Raw genomic sequence first — 17,546 nt, 5'->3', positions numbered from 1 at the left:
ACCTGGTGCCATGGGAGCTACAGCCACGGATTGCAGAACGGAGGGCTGGGATTGTGCTCTGGGTGCAAGGCTGGGCACACCCCAGCTCCCCACTCTGGCCTCTGCAAAGGGGAGGCCCAGCTCATCACAGCCCTTGATTAGCACCCATCTTCACCGTGGAGCTCCAAAGAGGTTTTAGGGAGTGACTCTGCTACCCTCTCGTGGCCACACTGGGGCATGGCTGCTGTCATCCAGGTGACCACAGCTGATCTTCCCCTAAGGATCCTTCCTTTGAAGAGAACTCTCCCACAGCCCCAGAAGGTGGGGTGGGGTGGCTGTCGCCCACGTTCCCTATCACTGAATCCCAATTTCTGGCTGCACGACCAAAGGCAGGAAGGGAAAGAGAGACAGCGTCTCTCCCCACTCTCTCTCACCTAAATGCTTGGGTGTGGGGGAGACCCTTGGTGGTTTCCATGGAGACAATGTAAATCAATCAAGAGACAGAATGGCTTGAAAATTTAGAGGATGTTTATTTCTGGGGAAGGTCTACCAAGACTGGCAGGCCCCGCCCTCCCCTGCTCCAAGAGAGAGACCCCCTCCTCCTCCCCCGAGGAACCCCGTCTCTCCTCTTGGGAGGGCCACAGGAAGGCTGGGAGGTGAAGAGAAACCAAACACAACACTCCAGAGCCTTAAAAAAATAAAGCGACAAACACCCTTTTGCACACCAATACACACGTACAGATATAAAGAGATGAAAAGAAAACGTAGAAAAGAGGCCTGCTCCTCCCAGCTGGCATTACCCAGAGGCTGAATGGCAGGGGGCACAGGGGGTCACCCGTGAGCCTGGAAGAAGCCCGGGCTTAGGGAGAAGGGAGGGCAGTGGGATGCAAAGGAAGGATTAAATAAATAAATAAATAAATAGATAGGGCTCAACGAGGCCTTATGGGCAGAGCCTGAGGCTAGGAGTTGGAGACCCTGGTGAAGGGAGACCCTGGAGTCTAGCTCCCTGGAAATGGCAGGTCCTGTGACAGGTAGAGGGAAAGACAGCCTGGGAGACACAAATTCAAAGATACATCCCCAAACTCAGACCCTGCCGCCCCCAGACACCACCCCCCAGGCCTCAGAGCCTGCATCCATCGCCTTCCTGGGGCAGCAGGTCCAGCCTCTGAAGGTGGTTCCCCAGCTGGCTGTGGAGGACAAGGGGCGGGCGAGGCACCTTCCTTGCCGCCTGCAGCCCCCTGCATCATCCCTGGCCCTCCCCTGCGCTGAAGGGCACAATGCTACCCAGCCCACCCTGGGAACGGTGAGGCAGAGCCCTGGCCCGCTGCTCCTCTCTGTGGTCCTCCGGACCGCCCAGGAGCACAAGTCCTGTGTGCCTGTGAAGGATCCACACCAGCCGAACCCCGCATCTGTCCCCTGCTCCGCGGGCTGGCAGGTGGGCAACCAGTGCCAGTGCCACCACCGTGGCTGGACTCTAGGGCACCCTTTATGCCGGCAGGGAGACGGCGCGCAGGGGCAGAGAACAGGCCGCAGCTGCTGGAATGGACAGTTTGGACAGAGGAGAGGCCCGAGGGGCTCGGCGGTGGCAGGTCCCTCCTGGAGAAGCGTGGCCGGCAGGGCCGGGAGGACAGGGCGGGGGAGTCCTGGGACCGCTCAGCTGGGCAGCAGCACGTGCTCCAGGAGGTAGCTGACGGAGTCCCAGTGCTTCCAGAGGAGGAAGAGGACGAGGACCAGGAGGGCGGTGCTGGTGATGCGCAGGCGCGTCTTCATAAGGGGCGTGATGAAGTTGGCGATGGTGGACACGAACACTAGCAGCACGGCCATGAGCGCCAGGATCACGTTGATGAACTTGCCCAGCAGCGCACGCGCATTGGCGTTCTCCACGCCCTCCAGCTGCACCACCTGCTGCTGTTGCTGCTGTAGCTCCAGCTTGGTCACCCGCGTCAGGCAGGACTCCACGGCCTCCTGCACAGGGCAGAGGGATGGGCACCGGGCCCTTCAAGCTGAGCCCTACCGAACAGGTGGCAAAGGGGTGTGGTGTGTGTGTGGGTTGTGTGTGTGTCTGTCCTTCAGGGGGTCCTGACTAACATGGGAAGGGGAGGAGCCGGCCCGATCACAGCCCCCCTCTTGAGGCCGGCTCACCAACCAGCACTTTGCTACCACTTTGATCTGACTCCGAGGGACCCTGCACATGGCTTGTCACAGTAGCACGGAGCTTAATAAGGTTCTCGTGGCTGTGAGAAGCAGATCACCACGCCTACCTTCCGATGTACCTCTGGGCGAGTTCGAACTGTCAACTTTTGGGTTAGTAGTCTAGCTAAAAAAACAAACAAATTCCAGCTCAAACTCACTGCCTTGGAGTCTACCTGACCCGATAGGGCAGGGTAGAACTGGCCCTGTGGGTTTCCAAGACTGTAACTCTTTTGGGGAGTAGATAGCCTCGTTTAGCTTCCTACAAGGGGCTGGTGGTTTCAAACAGCTGACCTTTCAGTTATAGCCCATGTGTAACCCACTACCCCAACAGGGCTCTAAATCTAGCAACATTTAAAGCAGATGTCATGGAGATGGGAATTTCCCAGTCGCCATTTCCAAGGCTGCCAGGGAAGAAGTAAGGACATGGGTGACCTTCAGCAGTTAGCACCCCGCTGTCTTAGCACCCTGCATTCTGGTTCTGCCTCTTCCTGCCGCCCACCCGACACTGCCCTCTGTGTCCTTGTGCCCATCTGCCCTGGCCAGCGGGACAGCCTGGGACCAGCAGCCCCCATCTGATAACCCTTCCACGTGCCCTCCCCAGGGTGGGTCCCTGGCCGCACCTGGATGTCCCGAGCCCTCTCATAGGACTGGTAGGCCACCTTCTCCTCCATGCTGGCCAGCTCCTGCTTCAGGTTGGTCATCTCGTTCTGGTGCAGCTCAGTGAGGTCATTGAGCTGCTCCTCCAGCCGCTCATACCTGGCAGACAGAGATGGTGTCACACAGGCCTGCCCCCCGCCCCCAGCTCCCCTTCAGCTCCCAGGATGGCTCTCATTCATCCTCTCTGCCATCAAGACTCACGGCCCCCGCCCGCCGCAGGCTCTACTCGATTGGAATGGAGTAGTAGCAGGGACGACTGGCACAGCACTGGTAACACACAGGCGCTGTGCTGGGCACAAGCCCTCGTCTCTCAGAGGATCCTCACCGCCTGGTAAGCGCTAGTGGCAGCCCATTCTACAGATGGGAAGACAGAAGCTCAGAGAGACCAGGAGCTTGAGATTGGAGGGGTTGGGCATTGAATGACTCCAACCTGGGCTCTTACACCCCTGGGATGAGGGGAAGGGGGTGGATCAGACAGGTGGAGAGGATATGGTCTCCTCTAGCGACACAGGAGATCAAGAGATGACTATTGGGGATTTTAGGTGAGCTTGCTCCTCCACTTTCCAAGCCTGCTTCATGTGTACCTTGAGGAAGCAGGAAAGTCGCAGACTCACACAGACCCCTGAGGAGACCTGGGAGCAAACACCAGGTACCACGGAGAAAGGCAGAGACCAGCAGAGGGCAGGCAGGGCCCAGGAGTTTCCCCCGGAAGTTAAAGTCACCAGGAATATATTTGCATACTTGGGCCGAACACCGTGGGACTCACACCAATCGCCACAACCACCCCAGGGGGGAGCGGCTCCTATTAGCCCCACTTCACGGGCACCAAAGCAGTCCAGAGAGATTAAGCCCTGGCTCCAGGTAAGTGGTAAACAGCGGCATGGCAGTTGAACCTAGCAGTTCTACGCTGTTCTTCTGCAGGGTCGCTGTGGGTTGGAATTGCCTGGACAGTAAGCGAATTCGGGGAGCAGGGGGAGTTTCCAAATGAAAGTCCACAGAGCTGGGTCTGGACTCAGGCAGCCCCCCTACTTAAGATCCTGGAGGGATGCTCCTGGCACCCTGAGGTAGGTGGGCCCTTCCCTCCATAGCTCCGATGGCCCATGTCTCCTGCCGCCTCGTGGCCCCGACAAGTATGGAGCAAGGCTTCTCAGGACGTCCTCCTGGCTAAAGGTCCCTTTCCCCTAGGACCCCACTTCTGCTACTGGGGCCCCCTTGGCACCCGGCTCCCTACCTGTAGCGCTCTTCCTGCAGGCACTGGGTCATGTAGGTGTAGTCCCGCTGCAGCTGCGCCTTCAGGTCCTCCATGGAGTCCTCCAGGTGGGACTGGCCCTCCTTGATCTCGCGCAGCTCCTCCAGCAGCGTGTCCAGGCTCCCGGGGGCTCCGTACAGCGTGTTGGACTTGGGGCTGCCCAGCACGCCGGCGGGCCCCGCCCCGGAGTTGCTGCCCGCCCCTGCCGAGCTGGCGCTGGCGCTGGAGCACTCGTCGTCGCTGCCGTACTTGGGGCTGGACACCAGCGTGGCGCTGCCGCTCAGAGCCCGGGCCGCCTCCTCCGGGGGCCCGTCCTCCAGCGGGTCCTTCAGGTGCGCGATGTTGTCGGCGCTGCCGAACTTGTTCCGGATGAGGCTGGCGAACTCGCGGGGCTTGGACACCACGGCCGAGTGGGTGGCCTGCGAGAGGCCCGAGAGGCTGCCCTTGACGCCCTCCACCACGCCGCCGCCGAAGCCGCTGATGCCGGCGCGCACGTTGGCGCCCACGTCCTTGAGGCCCTGCTGCATGTCGCGCAAAACGTCCTTGGGCTGCCGCGACGGCCCGTTCTGCTCGATCTCGCGCAGGCGCCGGCGATAGTGCTCCAGCTTCTTGTGCAGCTGGGCGATGGTCTGCGCCGACTTCTGGTTCTTCTTCTCAAACACCTGCTTGATGCGGGCCGCCTGCTGCCGGTCGGCATTGTTGGCCAGCTTCAGGTACTCCGCCACGTTGTCGTCCCGCGCCTCCTGCTCGATCTTGATCTGCTCCGTGATCTTCAGGATCTTCTGGTGCAAGTGCTCGATGGCGGCCTTCGTCCGCTGGGGGTCTGGCGCCCCGTCCGGCACATCCAGGCTGATGGGGCCGTCACTGTCGCCATGGCCCGGGCCACCGGGGAGGCTCAGGCTGGAGAGGTCTCCCTTGTCGACCTGGGGAGAGGACAGAGGAAACGTGGGGTCAGGCAGAAAGCCACAAGCGTCTGGATGGGGTCTCTCCGCACATGACTTCTCTATCTGTAAAAAGGGTGTGGCGTTATTGGGGATCTTCAGAGACACAAGTGGAGGCCCGGAACGCCATCAGTAAAGGGTTCTCGGCGCCTTATCTGCCATCAAGGTACCCAGGGGCTCCCCACCACTTTTCAGAAAGGCAACCTAGGCAGATCCAGAAATTGGCCCGGACACATCAAGCAAGGTGCTAGAGACATTGTGTTTGTTGGGTACCAGCGAGTGAGCCCCGACCCCTAGCGACTCTGTGAACACCAGGAGACACTGCCCATCCTGCGCCATCCTCACAATGGTTCCTGTGCTCGAACCAGCGTTAAAGCCACCGTGTCCCTCCATCTCATCTAAGGCCTTCCTCTGTCCCTCTGCCCTGCCACATCACCAAGCACGATGTCCTTCTCCGGGACTCTGCTGCCCCCACAACGTATCCCAAGAGCATGAGACCAAGTCTCGCCATCCCTGCCTCTAAGGAACCTTCTGACTGTACTTCCATGACAGGTTCTTTCGGAAGGGACACGCGGTGACAAAAACACAGAACTTCCAGCCCAGCAATACCTGTTGCTCCATCACACAGGCCACGCAGATCGGCGGCCTCCCTCCCCGTGACTCACAGGCTGAGTGGTTTCTCAGAGCTGAGGCAAAGCTGTCCCTTGCAACTCACCTTCCCCTTAGGACTCCTGTCTTGTGCAAGGCTTTCTCTCAGAGTTGGTCACAGCCTGCACTCGGTCCCCATCCCCCCACCCTCCCACCCAGTGGGCACCCTCTTCTGCCGGCACCTCTCCCAGCCCCTCCGTTACCTTCCAGTTCTCTGGAGTCGTCAGCAATCTCCTCCGCTTCATGGTGGTGGGAGCACTCAGCCCCAGGAGAGGGGTACCCCTGCCACCTGCCCTGCTGGCCCAGGGCCCTGGGCTTTAGCCTGAGAAGCCAGGCCAGGGGAAGCGGGGACCAGCTCTGAGGGTCTGAGGGGCTGGCTGCTCAGCAGGGTGTGTGTGAGCATACAGGAAGGAAATGGCAGCCCCCCTCTGCTCCCCAGCAGACAGGCTCCCCAAGCATATCAGGGTGGTGACCCCAGAACCCCCAGAGTCAGCCACAGGCAGAAGATAAGGACCTGGGAGAGAACTCGGAGGAACGGGAGAGGAAGGAGAGGCCACAGGAGATAGGGAACATGGAAAGCAGGAGGCCAGCGGAGAGAGGGGGAGTTGGGGGTACTCCCCTCTGCCTGTGGGGAGGACCTCTGTGTCCCCAGCTGAGTGCCCGAGTCTTATCACTAGGCAACAACGTAAGCAGCAGGAAATGGCTCAACCCCATGTATTTATATACACAGCACACCCCGAAATCAGCCGGGTCAGCTCATTCGTCCCTTGAACATCTGTGGGGGCAGGCAGGGGCGGGCTGAGGTGTATGTTGGGGGCAGGGGTCAAACACAAAGAAAGTGGCGTAGTCACCGGAGCGGAACCGGAAAAGGCCAGTGTCAACGAAAGGCAGAAGTCACCGGGTCCACTTCTGCCACTTCTGTGAGGTACGAAGTTACTGGCAAACAAACAAGAGCCTGCTGCCCTCAGGCCGGAGAAGGCTGCGGCTCCTCGAGCTTCCTCTGGGGCGTTCTCAGATTATGCTTCTGCTGGGGACACTGGGGACGCCCTTCCTCATTCCCTCCTGAAGTCAGGATGTGCCTCGCACATGTACTCTGCAGATCCCTGCTGACACCCCTGCCCTCCACCCAGTGGCAAGACCAGCTCCTATGAAGGAACCCTGCCCTCTGGGTTTGAGTCCACAGCCTCTCTCGGCACATCTGCTCCAAGGTCTACCAGTCACACGCATCCACCCCAACCCATGGCCCTCAAGTTGATTCCCAAGCATTATCCACCCACAGGCAGGTCAGAGCTGCCCGGGTTTCCTCTCTGCCCCTGAAGAGTGGCGAGGGGTGCTCAAATCACCAACCTTCCAGGTCAGCAGCTGGCTATGTCACCAGTGACATAAAAGCCCTCTCTGGACTCAGTGTCCCGACCTGCAAAATGGGCAAAGTGCATGTTGCTTCCCCCCCAGGTCTGCAGTGAAGGCCATAGAAGCTGGATGTCTGCTGCTCTCCTCCCCGTCTGCTCTCTGGCACTGACCAGCGGTGGGGCCTGGCCGAGTTTCTGCCCAGGGCAGTGCTTGGCCACGTGACATCTCTAGAACGGGGGACCACCGGTCCCACAGCCTCTGAGTGTGGGAGCAGCAGGGGAGCAGGGCTGTAAAATGCCCAGGACGCCTTGTGCTTAGCCCCGCCCCCAGGTGTCCAGCAGGACCACGCTCCACAGGGCTTGCGGCTGGTGATTTCTTAGATTTTACTTTGGCCTCTGGCTGGACTTGCACCTTTCCTTTGCTGTATCCAGGGACTCCTCAGGATTGGGGTGCTATTGCTGGGTGCTGCGGAGTCCAGTCTGATTCTCAGTTAGCAGCCAGGTACCTCCCCGTTGCCCCCTTTGGGGTCTCAGAGGAAGTGAGAGGGGGCAAGCCCTCCACCTGCCCCCTTGAGGATGTGAGGTGGAGGGGCCATCTCGCTGGACCGCTTTATCTACCACTGGCCCAGGCTCCAGGGGCAGTCCTGAAGCAGGCCGCCAGCTCCGGCCTCACCCACCTCTCCCTGCACTGAGGCTGGAAGCCTCTGAGGGTCGTGAAGCTTAACAAGGCCTGTAATCAGGCCACCTCTCCATGGCGCAGCTCTGCCTTGTCACCTCCCCTAAGGACTCAGCTCCACGGGCCTTGGGGATGGGGGGGTGGTGGGGGCATCTTTCACTAAAGGCCCTTCTTGCCCCCTGGGGACCGCCATTCTAAAATCCTTGGATGAGGGCTAAGACTAGCCCCACAATTCCTAACCCTTCCTGACACGAGCCAGGCACACCCTAAGTGCTTGATGTACGTGCTCATTTACAGTAAAGGGACAAGTCCCCCAGGTCAGTATAATTAGTATTCCTACCTTACAGAGGCAATGGTGGAGGAAACCAAGGCCCTCTGAGGGCAAGTCACCAGCCCAGGCGACAAACCAGTAAGTGAAAGGCCAAGACCGTGAGCCCTGTCTGGTTCCAACACTCAGGCCCCGACCCCACAGTGGAGGCTGGGATGCCCCTGAAGACCCCAGGCCACGAACTGCCAGAGACAGGTCTGCCTTCAAGGGAGGGCCTCACGCTAGCAGCCTCCTGTCCTCAGCCACCTTGGGGATGCACAAGGCTAGGCCAGTGGGTCTCAGCTGCAGGGCAACTAACGTGTGGTTTCTATGTCTGGCATCACAGGCTTTTCTCCACCCCTGTGAATGTGCAAGAGAGGTGCTCTCCCCAGCCCAGGCCTGATGTCTCCACACCCACGTGTAAGTCCTTGGAAAGATCCGGGCCGGGGCCACATCGACTGAAGCCACCCCTGCTGACCCATCCCTGTGACCCTGCCACCATCCTCATGGCAGCAACCCCCTGAGCCCAGAGTCCATCAATGCACACTGAGCTCGAGCACTTCCAAATTCTGTACCATCTGCACAAAGCAGCAACTCGCGGAGGGACTAGACGCACACAACGTCTTTCTCGACAGCCCCTTACATTCCACGCCACTGAATAAATTACTGACATTATCAATGGACTCGCTTTGTACCCCAGGGGGATTATGGATTAGGTTTTCTGTTTAACCATAAATGACAAGACCACCGAAATAAACCAGTCGTACATAATCTGTGGACAAGAGGATGGATAGACATTGACTTATGGAATGATTGATGGATGGATGGACTGACTGACCGAAGGACTCACAAAGAGAGATTCTAATTCAAAGGCTGGGATCAGCCCTGTTTCCAGAGAGAGCCCAGCCTCACGGAAGTATCTCAGGGGCTTCCGCTTCTTGAGCCCCGAGACCTCGCTTGGGCCCTCAGCTGCACTCACACTGACTGGACTGCAGGGAACGGTGGGCCTCCCCTGGCCGGCTTGGACTGAGGTGCTCCTAACAGCAGGGGTGGGATGACCTCACTGGCACAGCCCACATGTTGATCTCATTCAGCACCGCCCTCCCCACCCGCAGGCCCACCTGACCTAGGAAAGACTGTTTTAGGGTTCTGAAGAACCAGCAGAACTTATGTGCTGAGAGGAAATACTGGATGCCCCCCCATCCCCTCCTCTCAACACCCTCTCTCTGGTTTTTCAGGCCTCACCTTGGAGGGAGGCACAGTGAAAGAGACAAGACGGTGATAGGCAAAAGGGGAGCTGTGCTTTCACAAGGGGGTTGGGAAGAAGCTGAGAGACCCAAGTACAAGGAGAGAAGAGATCTGCCCAAAGGAAGAACAATAGGCTGGCTTAGGGGGCAGGAATTGGGACCCTGGGGCCAACTGGGAGTCCTGGCTCGGTTGCTGCAACTGTCTGACCTTGGATGTCAGGAACCTCTCTGAGGTTGTTTTCTCATTTATAAAAGGGGGTTCATTCTCCCTATCTCAGAGGGTTCCCAGCAGGAGGAAATGAGGCAGGGTGACAGTAGCCACCCACAGTACAACCACAGGCAGAAAGCAGGGGCTCAAAAGCAAATGCCAGTCAATGAAGGAGCGTCGGGCAAGAGCACGTGTCGGCAGGAAGGCCTGCTGTGGATGGCCAGAGCCCCCACCGCCTGCAGCTCCGATGCAGTGCGATGACCCCACGGGGCTGCACCATGGCTCTTGGCCTCCGACTCAGCAGCCCACTCAATACTGTCGAAGCTTTTCCTCCCAACCCCTTGCCACACGGCCCAGCTGTCCATGTCCACAGGTGACCCTGGCCTGATGGCCCCCTCACTCAATTCCACTGGGGAGAGGCCACAGCTAGCCCCGGTACACAGGCTAGGCATGGCCTGCACACCAGGCAATCATGGCTGGCTACTCCTGGCTCCTGTTTGCTCAATTCCCATCATGCATGCCAGGTAGTCAGGGTGTCCACCAGGCAGGGCCTGAGCCACTGGCCTTGATCTCCACCAAGACAGAGTTCAAGAAGTGCTCAGCAAACATTCTGGATGGAGTCAGAGTCTAATGTGCCCCCTCCCTGGTCCAGTAATACCTGCTTGCTCCCAGCATACCCCTGGAGGGCAATCATAAATGGTCCCGCACCACAGAGGACTTGTCTGGACCCCCTTCGGCGACACTAAGCGGAGCTGGATTAGCAGTCTGCTGGATTACAGGAGTTGCCGGCGCAGGGTTCCCAGATCAGCTTCTGTGGCTTCCACAGGGCTCCTGGCTCCGGACCAAAGCTCCGTGTCCTCATGTTAACCAGACCAGGACTCCTGCCCCTCCTCAGGCACCCCTGCCCAGCAGCCTGGCTCCCTGAGATCCATGGCAGGACCCCAAATACACTGTCCTGACTTGAGTAAAGCCTTCGTGGGTGTGGGATGGTACTCCTAGCCCATCTCTGGGCTGTTAAGACAGTCAAGCGGATCTGACTAAACTCCCTGCCATTGAGCCCAGGCCGACTCTCAGTGACCCTGTGGGACAGAATAGAACTGCCCCTGAGTTTCCCAGACGGAAATTCTTGACAGGAGTAGAAAGTCTCGTCTTTCTCCCGAGTAGCAGCTGGTGGTTTCGAACTGCTGACCTTGTGGTTAGCAGCCCAATGGGTAACCACTCCCTACCAGGGCTCCTTCAAATGGACTTGGCAGGTATGCAAATTGTGCAGAGTGAGTGAATCACGGACTTATTTATGCAGCAAGAGCACAGGATCACTGTGAGTAGGAATCAACTGGATGGTAGGGAACACAGGATGTTGTTGTTAGGTGCCTGACCCTCTGTACAAGGGAACAAAACACTGCCTGGTCCCGTGTCATCCTCCCAACTGTTCCTATGCCTGATCCCACTCGTTGATGCAGCCAGAGTGTCGATCATCCTGTCCAGGGCCTTCCTCTCTTCCGCTGCCCCTCTACTGAGCAGGATGGCTTTCTCCAGGGACTCCGTCTCTCCTGATCACATGTCCAAAGTGCATGCATGTAGTGAATATAAAAACACAAAGCACAAACATTCGTTATCATGGGCCACACAGACATCACCGCTTGCAAGCAGTGTGTGTGCCCCTCCTGGGCTTCCAGGCTCACAAGAGGAACTTCAGAGGGTCAGAATCTGTGACCCCAACTTACCCTCACCTGGGGTCTCAAGCAGCCCCCACCTATATTTTCAAAGTGAGCCAAAGGGAACAAGCTGACACAGAAGAGCCTGCCTGTCACTTGCTCCGGGCAGGAGCTGGGGAGTCAATATCACGGGGACTCCCACTTTAAGGAGGGGCGGGGGAGAAAGAGCAAAGGGAAGAGATGGAAGATGCTCTCTCTGGACTTCTAAGCATTCCTCCAGGAGAACAGGTCAGCCCAGCGTCCAAGGATGGGTGGCCCTCCGGTCCCTCCCAGGGTCAACCCTGACATGTCTGTGGGTCTGGCCAGGAAGATCAAGGATCTACACAGAAGGCTGCTCCCCAAAGCAAGGTCTGAGCCTTCAGTGGGTGACAGCCAGCAGGCAAGTATGACCCGGGGGATGCCAGGCCAGGGTGACTCAGGAGGGGTGTTTGCAACAGCCGACGTCTCTCACAGTGATCGGAGCCTGTCTCCTCCTGGCAAGGAGGACATTCCGAGTCTCTCAGAGGGACACAGGGACAAGCCAGGCAGGAGAGGGAAATCCAGTTAAAATCCTTCAGCTCAAAAGAGGTCATGGGACAGTCCTAGACTTTACTGTGAAACTGGAAGGGAAGGAGACGGATGCCCCTCAGAGCTCGACATTCCGGCAACAGTAGGCTGGGAAAACGTTTCTGTACACGGGCTGCCCGCAACCAGCGGACCTAGTCCTGGTGGGCTGGTCCCTCTTTCTCTTCCTAGCGGGCAGCAAGAAGGGGCTCAAGCCAAGCTCTGGAGGCATCATCAGAACTGACCAAGTGCTCTTGGGGAGACGAGGGGTGGGGGGCTGGGCAGGGGGAGGCAGAAGCCAACAACAGAGTTCTCTTGGTGCCTGGAAGCATAAGCAGCTTTCCTCCAGAGGTCGAGGCAAAATGCTCAGATACTGAATGGGGTGTGTGTGGTGCAAGGTGGGGTGTGACCGGCCCCACAGCATACCCCAGGGGGCTGGCTCTTCCCTCCTGACCCAGCTTGATGGGGAATTTCAGTCTCTTATAAGCAGACTGGGGAGCTCTAGTGGAGTAGTGGGTTTACATCCTGGGCTGTGAAATGCAAGGTCAGCAGTCAGGAACCACCAGCCGCTCCCCGAGAGAGAAAGATGAGGCTTTTTGCTCCCATAAAAGCGTTACAATCTCGGAAACCCATGGGGCAGTTCCATGCGCTGTCCTGTAGGGTCGCGACGAGTCGGAACGGCCTGGTTGGCAGTGATTTTGGTTCGCAGAGATTTGTTACAAGGGGACAGTAATGATGAATGCTCACTGCTAACTGAAAAGGTGCAGGCTCAAGCCCCCGCAGATGCCCACCTCGGAGGGCCTGGGGCTCTGTTCCCAGAGCCAGCGCAGGGGCCCCTCGGAAGAGCAGTTCTATATGGGCACGCGGCACTTGGAGCCAGGCGATGACAACTGGCTGCCTGTGGACAAGGGAAACTTACCCTCCCACCCAGCCTCTCCTAAGTCAGAGGCCCGTGCAGCTAATGCCCATCTCCCCGCAGCAGCGCAGCCCAGTCTTCCTCCACCCCGACCCTCGGGCTGCTCCCGCTTCCTGGTGGACACGCTCCCCTCACCAAGCCCGCAGCTCCTGGGCAGAGGTCATGCTCCTCTGCTCCCAGCAACGCTCTCCTGTTTGCTCCATGTCCCTGGCTCTCCTCTCCTCACACCCCTGCAGCTGCCCTCCTGCTGAGGGGATTCTCAGTTCTCTACCCTCAGGATGCCCCCAGAGCAGCAGACACCCACTTTTCTCCCTCTAGACCCTCCTATTGCCCACCCGCTGATTTCTGCCCCTCTGCACACTGGGACTTAGGCCTCCACCCCCCACTCCCACTCCTCCCCAGGACTGCCTCTCCTGTGGATTTCCTATCAGCCCCTCTGGCCTCACTCTCAGTGACACATGGCCCCTCATTTCTGGAGGCATCTTGGCCCTCACCCACTCATTCTCCTGCACAAGGGCCCCAGGACCCCAGAAGCCCTCTCTGCACCTGCCTTGAGAGCCTAGGTCTGGGAACACCTGGGGTCGGTCCCTACGCCCTTCTCCCAGCCATACCGGGCTCTGCCCTGAGCCAGGAGAGGTAACTGCAGCCTGGAAAGCCCAGAGGGTGAGCCCTGCCCATATACGCAACCTCACAAGTGGCTTCCTCCCCATCCCACACTCCACCTCCACCGCTGCAGAGAGTGCTAGCCCCCAGCTGCCCTGAGAGCCTCTCTCCTTTCACCCACCAGGGCCCTCACCTGTGTGGGCGCCATTTCCAGGGTCCAGGCAGGGGATGGGGTCCCAGGGGTTCTGAGGCCGCAGCTCTCTGACGGTTGTGCCAGAGTCCCAGGGTTATGGTCCCTTGGCAGCATTGGACTCGCTGCAGGCAGCTGGGGTCTGTGAGCGGGTGTGCCCGAGTTCCCACCCTCCACAGCTGCCATCTCAGTCTGAGGCCTGGCCAGGGGATTAGGGGAAATGGCTCAGGGAGATTTCCTCCCTCCCCTGGGGCATCCAGGCCGCTCCTTCCCATCTGGCAGGAGACCATGGAGATTGGCAGAGCGGGTACAGCTGCCCCCCGTCCCAAGCCAGCTGTGGGTTCATGTGGCTGAGGATGGCCAGGTGGGGCAGGCAGCCCACCTGCTCTGCCCTCTCCTTCCATCTCACTGAGCATAACCAGAAACACCTCCTACCCCACCATCATGGGCCCCCTCACAGTCACGGAGGCCCTGCTGCAGCCTGAGTGGCATGAGTCCCCTAGCCAGCCCTCTGCCATGCAGGAGTGCTCTCTGAAGCCAAGAAGGGTGCCCAGGGGCTCCTCGATGGACCCCTGCCCAGCCAGCTCGGCCAGTGTCCTTTCCCTGCTGCCCTGCCCACTGCCTCCTTAGGACACCATGCTTGTCGTGCCTGTCCTCCCCAAAATGTCTGCACAAGTCAGACGGCAGCCAGCTTCACGCTTGGGCACCTGCAGGGGAGGGGGTCTCTGCTCCCTGAGGCACCCTCAGCTCTAGTCACCACTGTGCCCACTTTCCTCTAGCTGCCGCTTTCTATTCCCCCACCCTTCCCGTTTTCCTCCATGCCTCCCTCACCCCCACCCACCCACCCCAGACCTGTCCAGGCAACACACCCTCCAGGTGAGAGGACACACAGACTCACAGCAGTGTCCTCGTCTTTGGGCTTCGTTTTGGCCATCCCAGCAGGAAGTTCTGGGAGTGTCCAGCAGAGGGAGTCAGCTGTCCACAGAAGAGGCCAGCAAGCAGTGTGGAGCGTGATGGTGGCTGCTGAGTCTGGGGCCTGCTGGGGCTCTGGAAGGGCAGCGTCCCCTAGTCAAAGGGTTCTCCAGTTCTGCCCTAGCTGCAGGCTGGAGAGGGCCTCAGGCTTAAATACAGGTCGGCCTGGGGCCAGCAGATGGGGCGGGCCTAAGCTCAAGAAGGTGTCAGGCGATAAGAGGGGGCCCGGTGCTATCTACAGGGCTCTGACGCTGGGACCTACAGGCCAAATCACCAAGGGCAGGAGGCACCACACCCTGGGCTCAGAGAAACCTCACAAATATTTGTGGCGGCCAGTGACTTGAGCTTTGTGAGGACAGAAACGCATCAAAGCAAAGCATGTTCTATAGGTCCCAGGTCCTGCAGCCAGCTCTGACTGGTGCGCTCAAGACACACAGCGCCCCAGGCCTCTGACCGCTCTCCTCCCAGGGAGGCTCCATGTTCACTTCATGTCTTTGCAGCCGCCGGCCAGAGAGAGGCCTGGGGATGTGCTCTGGAAAGATGACGGCCAAGAAAACTGGGCGATTCTGTCCTGTGAATCAGGCAGTCCCCAGGAATAGGAATGGCCAGGAAGTCACAGACGGCAAGGACAATGACTGCTGATGCTGTACCCCGGTTATCTGTAAACAGGCCATTTATAAACAGGCCCTACTGCATCCGTCTGCCCCGCTCTTAATCACATGTGAGCTCCTCACTGCGCCTGGCATAAGATTAACCCCCGATATTGATATTTGTAGAATGACTGGGCTTAGCCACTCCAGCTAGGAACCTTCTGTCCCGGGTGGCAGGGAGACAGCCCGGTCTTCCCCTAGTCCCCTGATACCCACCCCCTCTCCTGCTCCCTCTTTTACAACCCATCAAGCTAGTGCTTCAGCTTTGTAAGTAAAAGAAGTGGGAGAGACCCGGGCCACGAGGGGGAAGATGACATGGAGTGGGAGAGGTGAGGAGGGGGCTGAGCAAGCTGAAGCCTGGGGCTCGCTCTCCACCACAGCTCTGGCTGCCCAGAGCCACGGAGACTTGGAAAGAGGTCCCTGGGAGGCACAGCACACCATCAAGATGCCACTGAGGGACATCACCCCCAACCAAGCTGTCTCCCCAGTGAGAGGTGTCCGCTCTGCTCTGGGGACAACTGAGCTGCAATGCCCAAGCAGCAGGGCAGGGCTCAGGGCACCCCAACAGTCTGCAGCGAGAAGAGGAACAAATGGGGACCAGAAGATGGCTGCCAGGCAAGTTGGCACAAACCAGTCCTTTCTCCTCTCTTGTTCTGTTCTTGTCTCTGGACCAATTGGCCAAGGACTCAGTGCATTCTGCTCAGAGGGTGGGAAGTGGCAAACAGGGTGCCTGAGTCCCAGTTCTACCACTTCTTTGCTATGGGCCCTGGGTCAAGTCACCTCAGGCTCAGACATGCCGTTTCTACAAATGAGCAGCCCCTCTGGCCCCGGCCCCGACAGGTGAGCCAATGGGAGGAGTATGTGTGGGGGGTTGGGGGGTGGGAGCTTGGCGCCTTGGCTGCAGCTGAAGTTGCTTGGCAGGAAGACATGGCATGGTCGGGCCCCTGAGCACCGGCTGCGGCTTTTCGGGACAAAGCAGAGTAGCCGGCGGGGAAAGAGCCAGTATCCAGTGCTCAGCACGCCTCCTGCTATCGGCCGCCTGGGCAGGCTCTGTAAGGCAGAGGGCTCACAGGCTCCTTCACGGCGGTGGCAGGAGGAGGCAGCTGCTCCTATACAGTTGGCATCGGGAGGTGGGGGAGAGGGTGCGTAGCGTGAGCCGTGATTTGGCACATTAAGTCTTCGTTTTCCTTGCAGCAAAAAATGGTACCCATGATACATCTATCCCAGGGCCTTCAAGCAATCATAAGCAAGTGAACGTCAAACCAGGGGCCGTCAGGAGAGCAGCTACATTGGAGAACTGACTCTGAATTCTGGCCTTTCGGAAGCAGTGCACCGGGTCTTCCCTCCACACTTGTCTCCGCAGAGTCCCTTCCCTTCCGACTCACCGCAACCCTGTAGGCCCGAGTAGACTGCCCCTGTGTCTTCCAGACTCTAAATTCTTTTTAAAAAATCATTTTATTGGAGACTCATACAACTCTTATCACAATCCATACATCCATCCATTGTGTCAAGCACATTTGTACAGTTGTTGCCATCATCATTCTCAAAACATTTGCTTTCTACTTGAGCCCTTGGTATCAGCTCCTCATTTTTTCCCTCCCTCCCTCCTTCCTTCATGAACCCTTGATAATTTATTATTTTTTCCCATGTCTTACACTGACTGATGTCTCCCTTTACCCACTTCTCTGTTGTCCATCCCCCTGAGAGGGGTTATAGTCGATCATTGTGATCGATTTTCCTTTTCTCCCCCACCTTCCCCTTCCCCTCCTGGCATGGCTACTCTCAATATTGGTCCTGAGGGGTTTATCTGTCCTGCATTCCCTGTGTTTCCAGCTCTTATCTGTACCTGTGTACATGCTCTGGTCTAGCTAGATTTGTAAGGTAAAATTGGGGTCATGATAGTGGGGTGGGGGGAAACATTAAAGAACTAAAGGAAAGTTGTATGTTTCATTGTTGCTACCCTGCACACTGATTGGCTTATCTCCTCCCCGCAACCCTTCTGTAAGGGGATGTCCAGTTGCCTACAGATGGGCTTTGGGTCTCCACTCCGCACTGGCCTTCATTCACAAATTCAGGGATACATATGGTAGCCAACTAAAAAGGAGGGTGGGGCGAACAGACTGTAAATTCTTATAGGAATAGAAAGCCTCATCTTTCTCCCATGGAGTGGCCAGTGGTCTCGAACTGCTGACCTTGTGGTTGGCAGCCCGATGCATAACCCACCACACCATCAACACTCCTCTTTCCTTCAAGATGAGTTTGTTCGAATCATCAACTTTTGGGTTTGTTACCCAGTGCTCAGTTGTCTGCACCACCCAGGGACACCCCCAAGGACTTAGCTAAGATAAGATGAACACAGGAGTGAACATGCCTGACACACAGTAGGTGACATCAATAGAGAACTGGCCTTGAGCTCCTGTACCACAGGTGTGCACCTTCATGCACACAATCCACAGCAAACGCTGCTGGCTTGTGCACTACTCAGACAGACTTTGGAGGATAT

The 17,546-nt window shown here is 58.1% G+C and overlaps 1 protein-coding gene across 1 annotated transcript in view; it reads right to left on the bottom strand.

Moving 5' to 3' along the window:
* Nucleotides 1–556: 556 nt before the first annotated feature.
* TMCC2 (transmembrane and coiled-coil domain family 2) overlaps nucleotides 557–17,546 on the bottom strand; it is a 48,761-nt gene continuing 31,771 nt past the window's right edge. Inside the window, exons 3-5 of the mRNA XM_075529338.1 lie at nucleotides 4,061–5,001; nucleotides 2,793–2,928; nucleotides 557–1,944 (exon numbers count right to left, since the gene is read on the bottom strand). Of these exons, the coding sequence (XP_075385453.1) occupies nucleotides 1,633–1,944; nucleotides 2,793–2,928; nucleotides 4,061–5,001 (1,389 nt within the window). The 3' untranslated portion in view covers nucleotides 557–1,632. The remainder of the gene's footprint in view (nucleotides 1,945–2,792; nucleotides 2,929–4,060; nucleotides 5,002–17,546) is intronic.

This window comes from Tenrec ecaudatus, chromosome 1 (genome assembly GCF_050624435.1).
Source record: "Tenrec ecaudatus isolate mTenEca1 chromosome 1, mTenEca1.hap1, whole genome shotgun sequence".
Classification (NCBI taxonomy): domain Eukaryota; kingdom Metazoa; phylum Chordata; class Mammalia; order Afrosoricida; family Tenrecidae; genus Tenrec; species Tenrec ecaudatus.
This window is presented reverse-complemented; position numbering and strand designations above follow the sequence as displayed.